Source organism: Pongo abelii, chromosome 16 (assembly GCF_028885655.2).
Source record: "Pongo abelii isolate AG06213 chromosome 16, NHGRI_mPonAbe1-v2.0_pri, whole genome shotgun sequence".
Taxonomy (NCBI): domain Eukaryota; kingdom Metazoa; phylum Chordata; class Mammalia; order Primates; family Hominidae; genus Pongo; species Pongo abelii.
This window is the reverse complement of record NC_072001.2, coordinates 63,591,952-63,609,313: the sequence shown is the minus strand read 5'-3', so window position 1 is coordinate 63,609,313 and position 17,362 is coordinate 63,591,952. Positions and strand designations below refer to the sequence as shown.

Below are 17,362 nucleotides of genomic sequence, written 5' to 3'. Positions count from 1 at the left end.
AGTGGTTTTCTCGTAGGCTTAGGTGTGAGAATGTTGGGGGTAACTGGGTAAAGTAAGATTGTTTCATAAAATGCAGTAAGTGTAATTCTGATGTTTTTGGTTGAGCAGAAACTAGATCACCAGATTTGGTTTGGTTTTAAAGATGTTCTTTTCTGTTGTGAAAAACAGACCTTGAGCAATGAAAGCAAAGAGTTGACCCCAGTGCTCTCAGCTGTAAGGAAGATTTCACCTAAATGTAGCATAATTGTTCCTGTTAAGGAGAAAAAAAGGAATTGGTATCTAGAGTGAGGTTGATCGCAAGAAAAGAGGTATGCAGTTCTGTGAGTCAGATGACTTTTTTTGTCTAGTATTATCCAGAATTATGTAAGGGACACCATTGTTGGAAACAACGTTATTAGGAATTTCCCTTGAGCATAGTCTAATCACTTAGCAAAATAAATGGGTTCTCTTTCCTGCTGATATGAAATGACATTTAACCCACCCCGAGAGATTCTAGAGAAAGAGGACTTTTGTTAAATGTTACTGATCCCAGGGTCCTAGAAAATCTTCAAGGACTTTATATTTTAAAATGTAGTTAATTCTAGAATCTTAGAGGGACCTTATGCCAACTGAGAACCATTGCTTAAATAGCCAATTACCTTTATCTTAGCCCTTGGTATCACAAAACCCCACAAATCCTTAACAACAAATACGTTCTGTTGTTTACAAAGGCAAAAGAGAGGAAAAACAAAAAGAAAAAAAAAAAGGATTGTATTGCTGATCATGGTGGCATCATTTATTGGGTGAGAACTTATTTAGTATCTGACCCACTGGATGAGTAGGATGAAGTATTAGGAAGCTTATTCTCTTGCTGTTCAGGTCTTTCACTCAAGGTTTAAATTGGTTACCAGGTAGATACCAAAAAAGGTATAGAGTCAATTGCCTTAAAGTTAAACAGTTTGTGCATTACTATGTGATAGGAGAATTCTAGAGAGAACTGGATCTAAAAATCAAAGCCACCCACTGTTCTTCTATATGAAAAATCTGTTTCCTCTCTGATTTGACAGAATTTCCCTGTCTAGGGATAAAAGTGCTCATTTGGATTTGGCTTTTAGCAGAGATACATATGCATCAGGGAATGTGAGTCAGTTTCTCTAGAAAGCTTAATCTAGTAGGGATGGAAACATATTACAAAGGATTAATATTCAGTTCCCATTGTCAGAACCACCTGCATATTCACAGAAAGCCACATGAGAAGATGTGCCTGGCTTCCTTATTCTTCAGAGATTTCCTGCACACACAGCTCAGCTTTCTCTGAATTCAGATGGGGCATTCTGGCCCAGTATTTTAACTCTTACACACCTAAGTCCTTAAAAGACTGAAGAAAAATCGTCAAAGAAGTTCCAAAACTTCAATTTTGTCTTATTTTAAATTTAGTTCACAAATGTTTGATCTCTTGATGATTTGAGGTGTGTGTGTGTGTGTGTGTGTGTGTGTGCGCATTTGGCAGGTATACTCAACACTTTTTATTGAAAAATGATTTTTTTAAAGCCATTAAGTTTTCCAGAGAAATTACAATCCAGTTGAAGTTTTTGAGAAGTGGCTTATTTAGTAAGGTGCAGAACATTTTTTTAATGGCTATAATTTGATAGAGTCATTTGAGTCAGATGTCAACTTAATAATAAGGCTTGGGATGTCAGAGGGTGACATATGTTTATTATGTAAACAAGTGGGAATCGTGCCATTTCCATGATGCCCCGGCAAGACTGTACAAGCCCTAGATAAAGCTAGGTCAAGGACTTTGCATAGAGAGGCGACTTCTCCATCTAAGTGCTCTTTTTCTTCTAAGTTGTGAATAAGATAGTAACATCTGGACCCATCAGTCCCTCGGGAAAGCATCTTGGAAACCAATGATTAAAAAAAATTTAAGTCTAGCTGGCAGATGAGAATTATGGTACTGTGTAATTTTTATTCTCTTTGTGGCATAGCTGGATATGGGTAATAGGACACAGCGTCGCAATCTTTCTTTGCCAAGAATGATATGGCAAGCTTCCTGAAGCTCCCCATTTATATAGGTTTTTCATCTTCAAAGAGCTTTGTGAGCACTCATTTACCACCACCTGCCTGGGAGGTAAGAATTATTCCCATTTTATGGATGGAGGAAGTGGAGGTGTAACTTACTTGCTTGAGGCCACCCAGGGAGTTCAGTCTCAGAGGGAGACCTGGAATGGCCAACTCCACCTCTTAGCTGAATTGACTCCCAGTGCTTTCTTTTTGGTGTCATGTCCTCTTGAGAGCCCCAGATCAGTGATGGCATAAATCTAAACACATCAAATAATCCTAAATAGGAAAGAGACACCAAGTCTATCTTTCTTGTGGCTATTTCTACATCAAAACCCTGGGAAATCTGGACATAGAGAAGAAGCCATTTAACCCTCCTGAGGCTCATTCCGTATCTGTAAAATGGGGATGATAATACCTATCTGCCTCCTTTAGGGATGTTGAAAGCACCAAAATCAAAGCAAGCTAACAAGGATAAAAACTTTGAAAAAACTATATAGAATTCTGCAAAAACTCAGGCATTACTATTGTTGCCAAAAATGACTGCAAGACTGCTTACTGAAGGAGTAGGGCTTTCTAATTGGAGATCTAATTGTTTTGGTGATGTTCAGCAAGGAAGAAATACTGTCATGAAAGAATCCAAAATCAAGAGAAGAAAATAATATCCTAGGGAAATATATTAGTGTCATATTTAAAATAGCAGACCAAGTGGCCAAACAAGTTCATCGTTAGTTTGCATAGGATGCAGCTATAACTCGGCTCTCCTCATCCCTGATGGCCATTGAACATGTCTGTGCTATGGAACATACCCATACTCTATTCCAAGCCACAGGTCCAGGTCGATGGTCTGTTCCCCTTCCACATGGAGATGTAATGAGAGCTCTCTGCAAACCCTTATGGTGTCCTGGGGCCTCCCATGGCAGAGTGGAGAGAAAGCATGTTGCTCCCTGAATTGTCCACTCCTAGCACTATAGAGAAGGGGCACTAGACCTGGAAGGAGGGTTTGAAAAAAGGGAGCTTGTCTAGGTAGACAGACTGAAGAAAGGTTTCCTCTCTCCAGGCTGTTGCAGTCACTCTGCAGCAAGGCTCACAGCCAGGTGCATTTCAGCCTCTACTTTTGACCCCTCAGCTAGGCCACACTGGGCAGAGCACAACCTGCATGACCATCATTAGAAGCCCTGAAACAAGGGGGCCACAAATTTCTGGAAGCCTGGTGCTCCTGAAGTCCCTCCAGGGAATAAGGTGAAGACTCTGCAGCTCTCCCCCAGCTAACCTTGACACGCAAGCCAGGCCGCCATTCAGGCAGCTGCAGAAGCCTTTAATACCCTGGCAGTTTTAAACAGGGGATAAAATAAAGTGACTAATCCATAAAGGACTCAAGCCATTTTACTGAAAATAAAATCAAATGCCTTAGAGTTTTTCTTTTTAATCTTTATTGGTTTTTCTGCTTAGAAAAGTAATACATGCTGGTTGTAAAAAATTCAAACATTAGAGAAATATGTAACATAGCAAGTGAACAGTCCTCCATATTCTCTGCATTCCAGAAAAAAACACCATCAACAGATCTGTGTAAAAGATAGGCTTTTTAAAGCTCTAGTTTTTGACCGTTTTTGCAAGACACACAAAATTGGCTGACATTCATAAGCATGACAGACATGTTCTCATAGGTGTACCCAAGGTTCGGCCATTGGCCGTTTCCTGGCAAGCCAGCGGTAACCCCACCCCATTCAGTCCAATTCAAGAAAATATTTGGTTGTGCAATTGAGCTAGAGTGAATGATATTACTGGGGTAACCTTGGGTCTATATTAGTTTAGTTTTTATGTGAACCAATAAAAAACTTTAATTTTGTAAAACTTTTATTAGTAACCAATTCCCTGTGACACTCCTGCAACTTATTGCAACATACCACTGTGTTGTGGCAAACAGTTAAGCAGCAGTGTTGTGAAGGCTTGCTGTCGTAGCTGGAAGGAACTGCCTGTCATATAATTTGGAGGATAAGCAGCTTTTCTCTATCCCCACCTCAGAAAGAGCTTAAAGTCTGGAGGAAAGAATTTCATTTCACCATAAGGCAGGATTTCTTATCAACAACAACAATAATAATAACTACTATTTATTGAGTGCCAACTCTTTCTAAGAACTATGTGATGGGCATATATAGAGAATACATATATAAAATACTCATACAGATATCATATATATGGTATGTCATTTATGTATCACATCCTTGAATCTTCAAGTATGAAACTGAGGCTCAGAGAGGTTAAGTAATCTGCCCAGCCTTAAGAACTGTCAAACGTTGGCATTGGTCATTTTAGGGTTAAAATTCTAACCAGAATTTTGTGAAACTGAGATCAGTGGCCTAGAAGGTTGATGGTTATTTTTAGTTATAAACTAAGCGGATAACTCCCAGCAAGAGATGTTGACATCAATTCCTGAGTAGTGTGTTAAGTTTAAACAAACTACTTAGGGGGATGTCTTTTGAGCCCCGGTTAGCGATTGCTTAACAAGAGTGCAATAATGACGATGACAATGATGACAGTAACAATTAAGTAGTGATGCCTACCGCATAGGGTATTGGAGGAGTGAGTGAGATATAATGCATGACACATTATTAGCACAAATACATGTAGCTATTATTATTATAAATTAGATTATTATTGAGAGATCACTACTCACCCACAGAATGAAGTACTGGGTGCCTGTCATACAATTTTTATTTTTTTAATTCTTTGGGAGAATGGGCATTGTTCTCTGGACCATGATATCTCCTAAGATAGGTCCTGAGGAATAAATGTCATCTTAAGAATGCTAGTGCCCAAGTTCTTGTTCCTTTTATAATTAAAAATTCAAAGCAAACTTCTTCTAGAAGTGCAGTGCTAAATGACAGCCTAGCCCCCCAAGGACCACTTGATTAATTAGCACCCTTGCATTCCAGGATTTCCTGATGCCCGCCGCCACTTGTTGTCAGCTCCTTGAAACTGCATTTGCCTCTGCAGGTGTGGAGAGCCTGCTTGAATTACATAGGGTGCATGAGAGAGCAAATTATTTAGGCAATAGAGCTGAAGATGTGGGCAAATTAGAATTTTTCATAACAAGATTGTTCATTGTGAAGCCAATTCATGATTATATGTGCGCATCTTGCTCCAGATATTCCACTACACAATAAACTTCTTTGCTGGGATGAATATGTATGTGGGCTAATTTAATCAACATACTTGTGAACGTTGACAGTAGTGCTGTCTGACAGAACTCATCCTTTGAAATGCTGGCTGAGTTAATGTGTGCAGTATATATATGGGCCAAGATTCATAATTTGTGTTAAAAGAAGATTGTTTTGAGAAGACACCACACTACCTGGTGGGAAACTGAAGAGCCTACACGATGAAAGGCAAAGGGCAGAGGGATTTTTGTCTTCCTCCTTCTTGTTGGACTGAAAACTCAAATTCACAAAACTAAACAGCCTCCTTTTGAAAATTTTGCAAGGCATTGACTGCGTTTTCTCATGGATTCATTTGAATTCTGGAAATTGACTAAAATGGGGGATGGGGAGGGCTTTTGTGCATCGTTGGGTTAAATGAAGGGCTGAGCAAGTGCCCTGCTCCAATCTGCAAATGCTCGCTTTCTGGTGCTTTCTGGGAATATCAACACGTGTGATCAGATCACATTCAGAGGGTTTGCTTTTGGAGTAGGAGGATTTTAGTCATTTCCTAAAGGGCATTTGCAACTGAAATTGTCATCTGAGATAAGAGAACCAAGCCGGAGGAAGCCTAGGAGAATAGTTTAACCAATCAGAATACCTCAACTTGCTATCCAGAAACCCTTCTACCACCTTACCGTGAGATTCCCGGTGAAGCCTGTTTCAATTAAATCTGATTCTTTAGCCCACTGGAACTAAGCACAGACACCATGGGGACAAAGATCTAAGTGAATGGCCCCCCTGTTTGGAAATACAAGTCAATCTACAGTGAGTCCATTTATCCTAAGCGTCTTGGCCTCCACAGATCTCGTGACTGTCTCCGCTCAAATATCCTCCAGATCTGAAAACCCCTGCGAGCTGAAGCCTGACTCAGGCCATCAGTCCTGTGTCACAGTGGCACCAAACTCTGGGGTCTGTACTACAACTGCTCCCCACCCACACCCCTACCCTCACCCCTGCCAGGACATGAGCCATTCCAAGGGTGGAAGTGCTGGGGCCAGTATGGTACTCCCAAGGCCACCCCCCATCATAAGCAGACCTCCATGCCAGGCAGGCATCTTGGTCACAGCCTTAAACATCGTTGCTTCACTTCTAATTAGGAATCCACTGTGAGTCCAGGCCAACTGGACAGGAATACTGCATATCATTTTCAGTTTGTCCAGATGCAGTTCTACTCAGTGTGTTCTCAATATGCCCTGCCCAGGGCCTTCATATTCTTGTAAAGGACTAAATAGACATGCTTGATCTCCCTCATTGTTAAGATGGAATGAAGATAACTCTTGAAAGGCCCAAGTTTAGCATCAGGTAGTTTTGATGCTGACTTAAATGCTAGGACCTAAAGAGGTTTGTTCATTCCTAATTTCTGTCACTACACCTTGAGGTGAGACATGGACAGAAGCAACTCCAAGTAGGTCTTCTTCATTTCATGTATAAAATCTGTTTGTTTAATAGGTGGTTCAAGGACTTTATGTTGCCTAGTTATTATATTCCTAGGAATCAGGGTAGGGAGGCTGGTTCTTATTCTAGCCTACTCAATTCATGTAGGAAAAGCAGGCAATAACTCTCAGCTGATAGCACCTTTCAGGATTTCTCTACTTCCACTTGGCTTTTGCACGTCTCTGAAAAATGTTAGGCGTAACTCGCTTTCTCTAGAGTTGCAGATCTGTGGCACAAACCTTTGCCTTGACTATATTGAACATATTGGAAGGACTGTGCAGTATGAGACATTATTAGATTTCATATTTCATAAAGAATTTTTCTTGAAGAAATCAAGCCAAGTGTTAACATCAAGCAGACTTGCAAATGACAACTTTTGTTGAATGCAACCTTAAACATATTAACTTGCTTAAGTTGCTTAACTCAAACTATACCTATTAGTGTCCAAAGTCACCATTATTGGGGTTTTAGAAAGCCTCCAGAGTATAGAAAATACACTGGATGTGAGATTTGGAACAATCTCTAAATTTGGACAGCAAAGAAACTCAGTATGCAAGCACTAAAAAAATGATAGCTTTTAGAATAGCTTGCACTCCCTAAAAGTCACCACAGTACTTGTATTAGGCCCTGAGAAAGGGAGTTAGCAGTACACATGGTTTATAATGAGGTTAAATCCAGTAGTTTCATGTGTGCTCTAAGTATTGAATGCAACATCACCTTAAATCCAAAGTAAGTGGTTGTGAAATCATCCCAGGATATGGGATTACATTAGAAGAAAGAGTGGGCTGTGTGTCTATGTGTGGTACTTACACCATGTGACATATTCTTTGGACAAAGAAATTACTCTGTGTAAGGTCTGGGGCTAGGTAAGGGCTGTATAGAAATGAAATAGACTTGGGCACTTGCAGTTGTGTTTGTGTGTGTAACTCAGTAGGTAGTCTAACATGATACCCAGTAGTGAAAACCATGGAAAATGAATTTAGCATAATGACACATTCCAGGTAAACTGGTGACTGTTCCCATCCTGTCTATACAGCTCAGCATTGGTCTTTATTTCACATATAAATTCTATTTAATAGTTGTTGATCTAAGGATTTTCTTTTGCCTAATTATTCCTTATTTTTTATCCTTAATTATGCTCTTTTTAACTTTGAGATATAATGTGTTTGCTTAGAAATGTGCTTTGCCTTATTTGAGAACTTTGGTGTGATACATGTTATTTGTGGGTCTTCCAGCATGAGGCATCTTTAAGTAATCAGTTGGGTAGAAACACATGCCCTCTGTATCAGGAACTACATTTCCAATGTAAAGAACTCAGAAGCAACACATCCTATTTGTCAGGATTCATCATTATTAAATTCAAACAGGATATTAACTCTATGGTTGAAAGGTTCTGATTGTACACAAATGGACTAATTTTTAACACATGGCAACTGCGTTAATTTTTTAAAAGATAAGGAATTCTTACCATCATATGTAACTTATTAATATTTTGAATTGAATCATTTTCCTAACTAGACCTGACTTTTTAGAGTGTATTTTTCTCTAGCAGTCAAGCTATAATGCTCAGCCAAGACAGATTTATGATCTTTTAAAAATAATGATAGAAAATGAGATTGGAGGAAACATTTCAGTATCTGCTTTGCTCTGAGGCCTAAACTGCGAACTCTCCGGTTCTTGAAGGCTTTGAAATGCTGATTCCAGTCTTCTTGTGGGTTCTTAAACACCTTCTCAAATGACCCATTTTAATAACCCGAAAGCTATTATATAACGAGCAGCCATAATTTAGTCCAGGGCTCTAGGGGGACCCTCACAGTTCAGCAATGAATAGTTAATGCAGTATAATGTTTAGCAGGTTATTAGTTTTCACTATACAAATGCTGATCAGGGAACACTTTTATAAGGTGTTTAAAAGAAAATGTAATTAACTGGTTGCGTGCTTCTGTTGCAGCTCAAATTGAAATTATTCCATGCAAGATCTGTGGAGACAAATCATCAGGAATCCATTATGGTGTCATTACATGTGAAGGCTGCAAGGTAAGCCTTTTTAATTGTCGTTGTTTCTATTAATGTTAGAATGTATCTTCGTGATTTTTATGTCTCCACTTATGTCTTAAAATTCAACTCCTTAGAATTTTGAATGATAAGAAATGACAGGATAGAAGAAATATTTTGGTGTTAAATTACAATTAAGGAAGTTATATATATTTTTACTCCTTCCTTCAAAATAATAGGAGACTACAAAAAGGTATTTGAGCATTGCTTGTTTATCACTTTCAACCCCAGAGTTGAACTCATGAGCAATCTCTGTGGCAATCTTTTTTTAAAAAGAGCTAACTCGAGACTTCTACAATGTCCCTGTCATAAGCTTATAAAAAGGTATCTCCAGTAAGTTTAATTGGAATGTCATTGAGCCTTATTGTTAGCACACATATGTTAACACATCTGGCAAAATTGTGGGAAAGCTATCAGGAAGACCTGAGTTCCAGTCCTACTGCCTCCACTCGTCCATATTGTTTTGAATGTGTCTTAATCTCTTTGTCACTCAGTTGCTTCATTTTTAAAGTGGGTGTAACACCTGATCTTCCTACTGTTTAGGACTATTCCAAGAATAGAAGGAGGATCTGTACATAAAAAAGTCCTTACAAACAGAAAAGTGCTATTTAACTCTAAATATTATCAGTGTTATTTCTGCTATGACTATTTCTGACCTTGATCATGGGGCAATGTGTACAGCACATGCATAACGTGCAGATGGGAAATAGAGATGTTTATCCCAATAATTCAAGACCCCCCCCAAGCCCAGATTACCTCTATTATTCAAATCTCAATTTATTAAGATTTAAATCCTCATGCTTATATTGGAAGGGCCTCGAGACAGCTTACAGGATAAAACAGTGCAAAATAAACAGGAGAGAAGCTATTTAAACATGCAGGAGGCCTTTGAGACAGCCGATTGCTACAACCAGGCCTGAATCAGCCCTAAGGCTTTTTGAGGCTGAGGCAAAAAATAAAATCCATGAATTTGGTTAGCTTTCCTTTCGTGAAATTAGAAAATACAGTGTTGTAAAATACAAAATCACCTATAGACACAAATGACTACTGAGAGACTTCAAGGAAATTAACCTCATAATTTCCTTAATTCTTCATTTTACTGTTAGTCAAGGTAACATTTGCTAATTATACATGTACAGATGCTTCATGTTGATCCCATCTTAGCAAAGCTTCAGATTTCCGCACACTACAGAACCGTCTATGCCCTTTACCTCCAAAATCTGCCCTCCCTCAAAATTAGTTGACTAATTAAATAAATTAAGCAAAATGAGAGGCCGGGTATAGTGGTGTGTACCTGTAGTCTCAGCTACTCAGGGAAGACAGATGCAGGTTTATCACTTGAGTCCAGGAGTTCAAGGTTACAGTGAGCTATGATCATACCACTGGACTCCAGCCTGGGCAATGGAGTGAGACCCTCTCTCCAAAAAAGTAAATAAAAATAATGAAAAACAAAACAAAATGAAATAATCTGTCTGGTCTGTGCCATCCCAGGTTATAAGGTGAGAGTGATCTGCCTGTGGCCACTGTCATCGCATTGATTTTTGGAGCTGGTTTGGCTGACGTGGCCAGGTAGCCATTGCCTTTCACCCTCACCCTGTCGTGTGTTCTGCCTCCCAAATCTGTGTCCCTGGTAGACATGCAATGGCCTTTCTCAATAGAGGGTTTATAGACTGCAGTGCTTGCCTGCTGGGAGTTCCAGTGCTTTTTGTGCATTGCGTATCACCTGGGTGTCTTCTTAAATGGACAGGGTTCTAGGCAGCATCCCGGATACCAGTTCACCATTTGTCCCTTCATTCTGCCCAAAAAACTGATGGCTTCCTCTGAATCTGTCAGTAAGGCAAGTGATTATCTAGGAATTGACAGAAGTGATTATCTAGGAATGGAGTCTGGGGAAAGGACACGGTGGGGGTAGGGGCTAATTCATATGAAATACCCCAACAATTTGGAAGATTAATTAACAACATGCTATTGAGTAAAACCTAAGTTGACTGAGTACCACAGAACAAACAATGTGAATTTTCTTTTTACTCTTAATATTTATCACAAAAATAAAAGCAATAAGAAAACAAAAGGTATCTATTATTCCAAAGTTGTCATTTTTCTAGATTCCCTTCCAGATCTTGTCTGCATACCTCCTCAGTGCCAAAGTGGTTTTCAGTTATCTGTGGCTCTGTTCCTCTGCTCTGTTGACTTTATCCAAGGAAAACCACAAAATAAATAAAACATAATTTTATTAACAGATTGGGCCTATGCCTAGCCAGGGATTTGAACAATGTTATATGTTTATATTTGATACATATACTCTTTGTTTTCCATTATAATTTCTCTCTGCTATAACTAACACTTTTATTCCTAGTTATAAAAATAGAAGTCAAAAGACTTCTATTTTTGCCATTTTATGTTAATTATTTATCGTGTTCTAACCAGGTAAAGGTGGTTCTATCATGATCAATTGTAAATAACTTTGCTGTGATAGTGTAATTAAACATAAGGAAAATTTCACATTAGACATATCAAATAGATATCTAATGAGAGAAAAAAGGTGATCGGTCATCTTCTGAGCTAATCATTTTGTGAATGTATTTTATATTGCATTTTTAAATTAGCAAGCTGACACCATAAGAAACTAGAGGACCTGTTTAATTGCTGAAATAATTATTTTGGCACATAGTTGCTAAGCATTGCACATGAACAGCAAAAATGGTAGAAACTTTAGTAGCTCTGTCATTTTTGGCTGTTCCTAGCTCATCCTCTCCCCAACCCCTTTGCTGTAGAGAGACAGCAGGTGCCATGCTTCTGCTCTGACTCTGGAACCAGACTGCCCGAGTTGAAATCCCAGCTCTGCTATTTACCAGCTTGAGCACCTATACCACTGCTCTGTGCCTCAGTTCCCCCCCTCTGTAAAATGAGGACTGTAATTGTAATAACTTCATAGGGTTGTCACATGCATTTAAGGAAAGTACCTGGAAGAATGCCAGATGCATCACAAGCATTTACTAAGTGTTAGCTGTTGTTATCATTGTCATTACTAGGCAGACTTCTTGGTGGCTTGGTAATGCTGCTCTGTATAGTCAGATATTATTTCTGGGACATCTATGGATATAGTCTTGATTGTTGTGACCATTTTATAATGTGTTATGTAGAATCTGCCAATAAAAAAGAATACTATGAGCACTCCCTTGGGACCAAGCACTATGTAAGCACTGTAAGGGATCCAAAGACATAGAAGACCACATCTTTCCCTCAAGCAGTTTATGGTCTAGTTGTAGAGATGAGGCCTGTGTAAGGAAAGCTAAATAGCAAGCAAGAACTAATATAGAGTAAGGCCACAATCTATGATATACGTAAGAAGCACATATAGGCTGGGCACAGTGGCTCACACCTGTAGTCCCAGCAGTTTGGGAGGCTGAGGTGAGAGGAAGATGTGAGCACAAGAGTTCAAGACCAGCCTGAGCAACACAGCAAGACTCCATCTCTACAAAAAAATTAAAAATAAAAAAAACTGGCCAGGCATGGTGGTGTTTGCCTGAAGTCCCAACTACTCAGAAGGCTGAAGCAGGAGGATTGCTTGAGCCCAGGAGTTCAAGGCTCCTGGTGAGCTATGATGGCGCCAATGCATTCCAGCCTGGCAACAGAGCAAGACCCCTGTCTCAAAAAAAAAAAAAGAAAAAAGAAGCACATATCCACTAGACAGCATACCTAGGTGGTCTAGAGGAGAGTTGGCCTAGCAAGGTTTTACTGAGGGAGGAACCAACCATGGGCTGGAGCTGAGGAAGGATTTTCCCAGTCAAGGTGGCTGGGAGGGCATTCTGTGCTGAGGAAGAAGGAGAACAAGGAATGGCAGAGGCAAAAGCCCAGAAATAGGGCAGTCTTGGTTATATTTAGGGGACAGCACATAACTCAGTTTGATTGAAGCAAAGGGTCACTTTCTGTGGCTAGTGGAAGATGAGGGTAGACAGGCACACCATCCTCAAATTTTTAAGGACTCCATTATGCCAGGGTTTTTATTATAAACGTATTTTACTTGTTCTCTTGAAAGAATCAGGGAACAATGTATTGGCACTGCTTCAGCCTGAATATTGCATTTCGGAAGAACATATGTTAGAATCCAGGCCTGCAAGGTTTTTAATTCTGTTCATACAGACATTTCTGAGCTCTTGGAAAAGAATTTAGTTTCAGCCTTGGGTGAGCATGATGAGGGGGCATAACGTGAGCTGAGGCAGGCCTGCCGGGGAGGAGGGGCAGGTCGTGCCCCATGCCAGCAGAGGAAAAGGCCATGGTAACCCTAGAGGCTGTAGATGTTAAAGTTCAATCTTCAAAGTGAATAAAAATATGAAGCGTTAGGAGGAAAATAATCACTGGTTAAGGTTTGCTTTTGAGAAATCATCTTGTTTGCCATTCAACTTCTGTTCCTAATTTCATCATGAGATACAGTGGCTGCTCAGATGATGAGGATGAACATTTGATCTCAAGACACACACAGACACACATACATTTTTTAATCCACATCCTTTTAGATATTTTGGCTATACAATTTTAACTGCAAGTTTTTTAATGATAATGCACGATCCAGTATTGGGGCTAGTGAATTGGTTTCTGATTACATTTAAAACCTTTTCCTTTTGATAAGACTAAGAACAAAGTGGCATTCATTTGTCCAATATACACTCATCAATCAATACATTTAAGATGATGTCTTATTCAAAGCTTCCTCTTCTACCCACTAAAGATAATTTGAGATAATGTCTCTGCATTAACAAATATATTTTCTTAAACAATAAAAAAGGCTTTTCAAAAATATCTAGAGTGTCTAAGTGACACCTTCCCCCACTGAAGTAGTTAAAGCCATTTCTGGAGCTTTTTATGTTTAGGTTAAAAAGAAGCTTTTATGAATGTTCCTTTTAGGCCCAAATTGTCTTTTAGAGGATTCTAATATTTTTATCTCAGTTGTGAAATGTCGCTAGTCGTGAACTAATTCTGTCCACTTTTCACCATTGATACATTCATGCTCAACATTTTTATTTTAATGCTTTTTAATACATGGCCCCAGTATTAGAGCGGGGCATTTAAAATGAAAATTCCACTTGGGGGAGAACAAGCTGTTATTGCATCCTTAACGATGCCTGAGTTTCGGTTCTGTTATACACAGGCGGTAAGCGAAAATTTTTGTTTAGCTAAATCTTCCAGTCCTGTGATGAAATGCACAAGTGGTAGGGCTGTGTTAAAACCCAATTTGCATCAAGATGATTCAGATTTTTTTTTGTTTGTTTGTTTAGATCTTAATCACGTCTTAGTAACTGCTGCCCTTCCTCAGCTCACAGAAAATGCCGGGCTCAGAGCCATGTTGTAGATAGGGCCCTGACACAGCACCTGGCTTGGGGCAGGTCCCTCGTGCGTGCTTGGGAATAACCATTGCTGAATGTCTTCACTTGGATTGGATCTGAGTATGGCAAAGCACGGTCAAAAGCAGATATCGACACTTACCAAATATGACACGTGGGCAGCTTTAATCAGCGACCACTTGCGCATACAATTCTACAGGCAGGCCAGTCACTATTGAACAAAAACGTAGCTCAGGAAATCTGAATTTCTGTGATTTATTGCTGCCAGATGTATGAGTAGAGGGCTGAACCAGCTAACTTTCGTGAATGAGGCTGCCTGCTCTTTCTAAAGAACAACTTTTTTTCCTCATATGCTTCTTTGAGGACTCTTATTTCTGCCCCCCACCCAACTTTAATTTTATAATTTCATCTGCTTGATTTTAATCCATGCATGCCCTTTATGTTTACCCCTCAATAAAATGAAGTTATCCTCTTTTTCCCCTTCTAGCCAGATAGTTAACTTTTGGCCCACACTGATCCAAAGATATTTCTTCCTTCTCACCCCCATGCTTCTGAACATTCTCAACAGAAAATTGCCAAGATAAATAAAATTGCAACACAGTACATGCTTTTACATAGAAGATTCTCCGCTTTTCTTATCTCTGCTTTTCTTAGTCTCAGACTTAAAATGAAAGGTAGACATACACCCACTTCAGCAGTCCCACAAATTCCAAATTTTTAGTTGTACTGGAAAATACAATAATTTGGGCAGGCATATGAGCATTCACAATAAATCACAGAGTTATGAATAAATCTTGGTTGTCAAAACCAAGTGTGTAGCCATTCCAAAGCGTCTGCCATTAGAATTCAGCAAGGCAGCTGTCAGCTGTTTTCTTGTAATTAAACAGCCAATGAGCAGCTAATTAAGACATATGTGTATACAGAAGTGGAAGTGGGTATGTTAATGAACTGTAGGAATCAATTCATTAAGTGAAAATTGTCAAAAGACCAAACATCAGATCAGCATTTCAGCCTGTGTTTCACTGAGAAGGAGCCCCACGCAGGAGGGGACAACTCGGAATCAGACCCCCGTTCACCTTCCCAGCCACACCCATAGTGCAGCGTCCAGCCAGCCCATGAACTTAGGCAAAACTATTAAAAACTCCAGTAGGAAGTGCCAGGCATATTTCCAGGCTTTTAAAATATATCTGACAAATGAGTGCTTTCCTACCTGTATGGAAACCTCGTATTTGATACCCTATAAAATGCCATCTCCCTTATCTGAACCATTGTAGGGAACTTGGACTACAGAAATGAAAAGTGTTTTTTGTGTGTGTTTGTTTTGTTGTCTGTTCATCTTTTGTTGTTGTTGTTGTTATTCAGTTGGCCCTACATGTTTGTCTTGGTGCTTTTTAGGTGGTGTGTTAAGAAGTCCATGGCCTTTGGAATAGGATACACCTAGGATTCAGGAATTCAAATCCTGGGCCCTCCCCTTACCTGCTCTGTGACTTTGGGCACACGGCTTAACCTCTCTTAACTTTAACTTTCTCATTTATAAAGCAGATATACATATCCCTACTTTGCCAATTGTAGGTTGTTGTGGATTGCAAATAATGATGGCAAAGTGTCCAACATGGTGCCTAGTAGGGAGTAGGTGCTCAGCATATCATCACCACTGTTTTTATCACTGCCATCATTTTTTTCCTCTGGTTGTTCATTCAACAAGGATTTGTTGACTTCTCTAAGTATTGGGTTAGCTACTGGAAACAAAGAAACAAGGCAGTCAGGCCCTGGAAAAGGTAGACACTAATAATACAACAAGGTAAGGGCTAGGAGGGGGATAAATACAGGACTCTTAAAGGTACACATGGGAGGGGCCCCTCAACCAGCTTTGAGAGGGCCAAGGTCAGAGAAGGTTCCCAGAGCAACTGAATGTCTTCTCAGTGAATCCTGAAGGGAAGGAGAGAGTTTCTTTGGGGAACTGTGAACATAGCAGTTTAGGCTTCGCCATTGTATGACTTTGAAAAGAGCTGCCCGGACATGTGGTCATTGCCTGGTCATCAGCAGGGAGCCATTAAGGGTGCATAAACAGAGAAGTGACTTGATCAGTTTGATGTTTTAGAAAGATATCTTTAGTAACTGTGTGAAATGGATTGGAGGGAATGAGAATGGAAGCAGGGGTCCCAATCAGGAGGTTGTATAATAACCAACTCAAGAAGTGAAAGACATGGAAACTTAAGAAAACTGCAGTAAAGATGGAGACAAGTAGATGGATCTGAGAAATAGGAAGGTGCCAAGAAGCAGCCTAACTTGGTGATGCTTGGATATGGGTGGGGAGGAGGCAGAGATTAAGTGAAGCCCACCTGTCTGCCTTGAGTGACTGAGGGAAAGATGATACCTGTCACTGAGCAAGAAAACACTGGAGAGGACAGCTGAGAAACAGGCTGTGGGTCAAGATATATTGTCTTCTAGGTCGGGTGCAATGGCTCATGCCTGTAATCCCGGCATTGTGGGATGCCTAGGCAGAAGGATCACTTAAAGCCAAGAGTTCAAGACCAGTCTGGGCAACAAAGCGAGACCCTATCTCCTCTACAAAAAATTTTAAAATTAGCCGGGCATGATGGCATACACCTGTGGTCCCAGCTACTGAGAAGGCTGAAGTGGGAGGATCACTTGGGTCCAGGAAGTCGAGGCTGCAGTGAGCCGTGATCGCGCCATTGCACTCCAGCCTGAGTGACAGAGACCCTGTCTCTAAATATATATATTCTGTTCCGGAAAGTAAATGAGGGCTCTAGAAGGCCAAACCACAACTTTGGATGAATGCCTATCCAAAGTCAGGGGGATGCATTGAAACAACGTGATGGAGAGCTGGTGACACAGCAAGGATGAGGCTCAGGCCAGCCACATGCTGGTAAGCTGTGAACAACTGGCTCTCTGGAAAGCAAAAAGTGTCTATCTGTATGTAGATAACTTTGGTACCTATCTCATTGATATAATTTCACATAATTTTCAAACAATAAAATATACAATATTGTTTATTTTAAATTTCGTATAGACAAATGATTCTCACTGAATGCTCTAATGATTTTTGCTGAACTCCTACATCTATCCCCATAGTTACAATTGAGGAAAGACTAGTTCCAACATGAATGTTGGTTGATATTTTCTTTACATTAATGAATAAGAAGACAGTGAAACAACAAAGACATTTTGGAACTTCATTCGTTCGCCATCGATGACATGAACAACTTCCATGCTGACTCAGTTAATAGTTTTCAAATACTAGAAGAACATTTCTTCCACTATTTATGT

General features: G+C 39.8%; 1 protein-coding gene and 1 long non-coding RNA gene across 7 annotated transcripts in view; one reads left to right on the top strand and one right to left on the bottom strand.

Annotated features, from left to right (window-relative positions):
* Nucleotides 1-17,362, top strand: part of RORA (RAR related orphan receptor A) — a 736,081-nt gene that overhangs the window by 684,219 nt on the left and 34,500 nt on the right. For all 5 annotated transcript variants that reach the window (XM_054531578.1, XM_003778466.5, XM_024232274.3 and 2 more), the window contains one exon: nt 8,626-8,711. In XM_054531578.1, the coding sequence (XP_054387553.1) occupies nt 8,626-8,711 (86 nt within the window). The remainder of the gene's footprint in view (nt 1-8,625; nt 8,712-17,362) is intronic.
* Nucleotides 1-17,362, bottom strand: part of LOC103892532 (uncharacterized) — a 68,354-nt gene that overhangs the window by 16,729 nt on the left and 34,263 nt on the right. Inside the window, exons 3-4 of one of the 2 annotated variants that reach the window (XR_002911434.2) lie at nt 11,693-11,875; nt 10,735-10,919 (exon numbers count right to left, since the gene is read on the bottom strand). The exons of the other annotated variant lie outside the window; for it this stretch is intronic. This is a non-coding gene — a long non-coding RNA (uncharacterized LOC103892532). Of the gene's footprint in view, nt 1-10,734; nt 10,920-11,692; nt 11,876-17,362 lie in introns of those variants that run through there. 2 annotated transcript variants of the gene reach the window in all.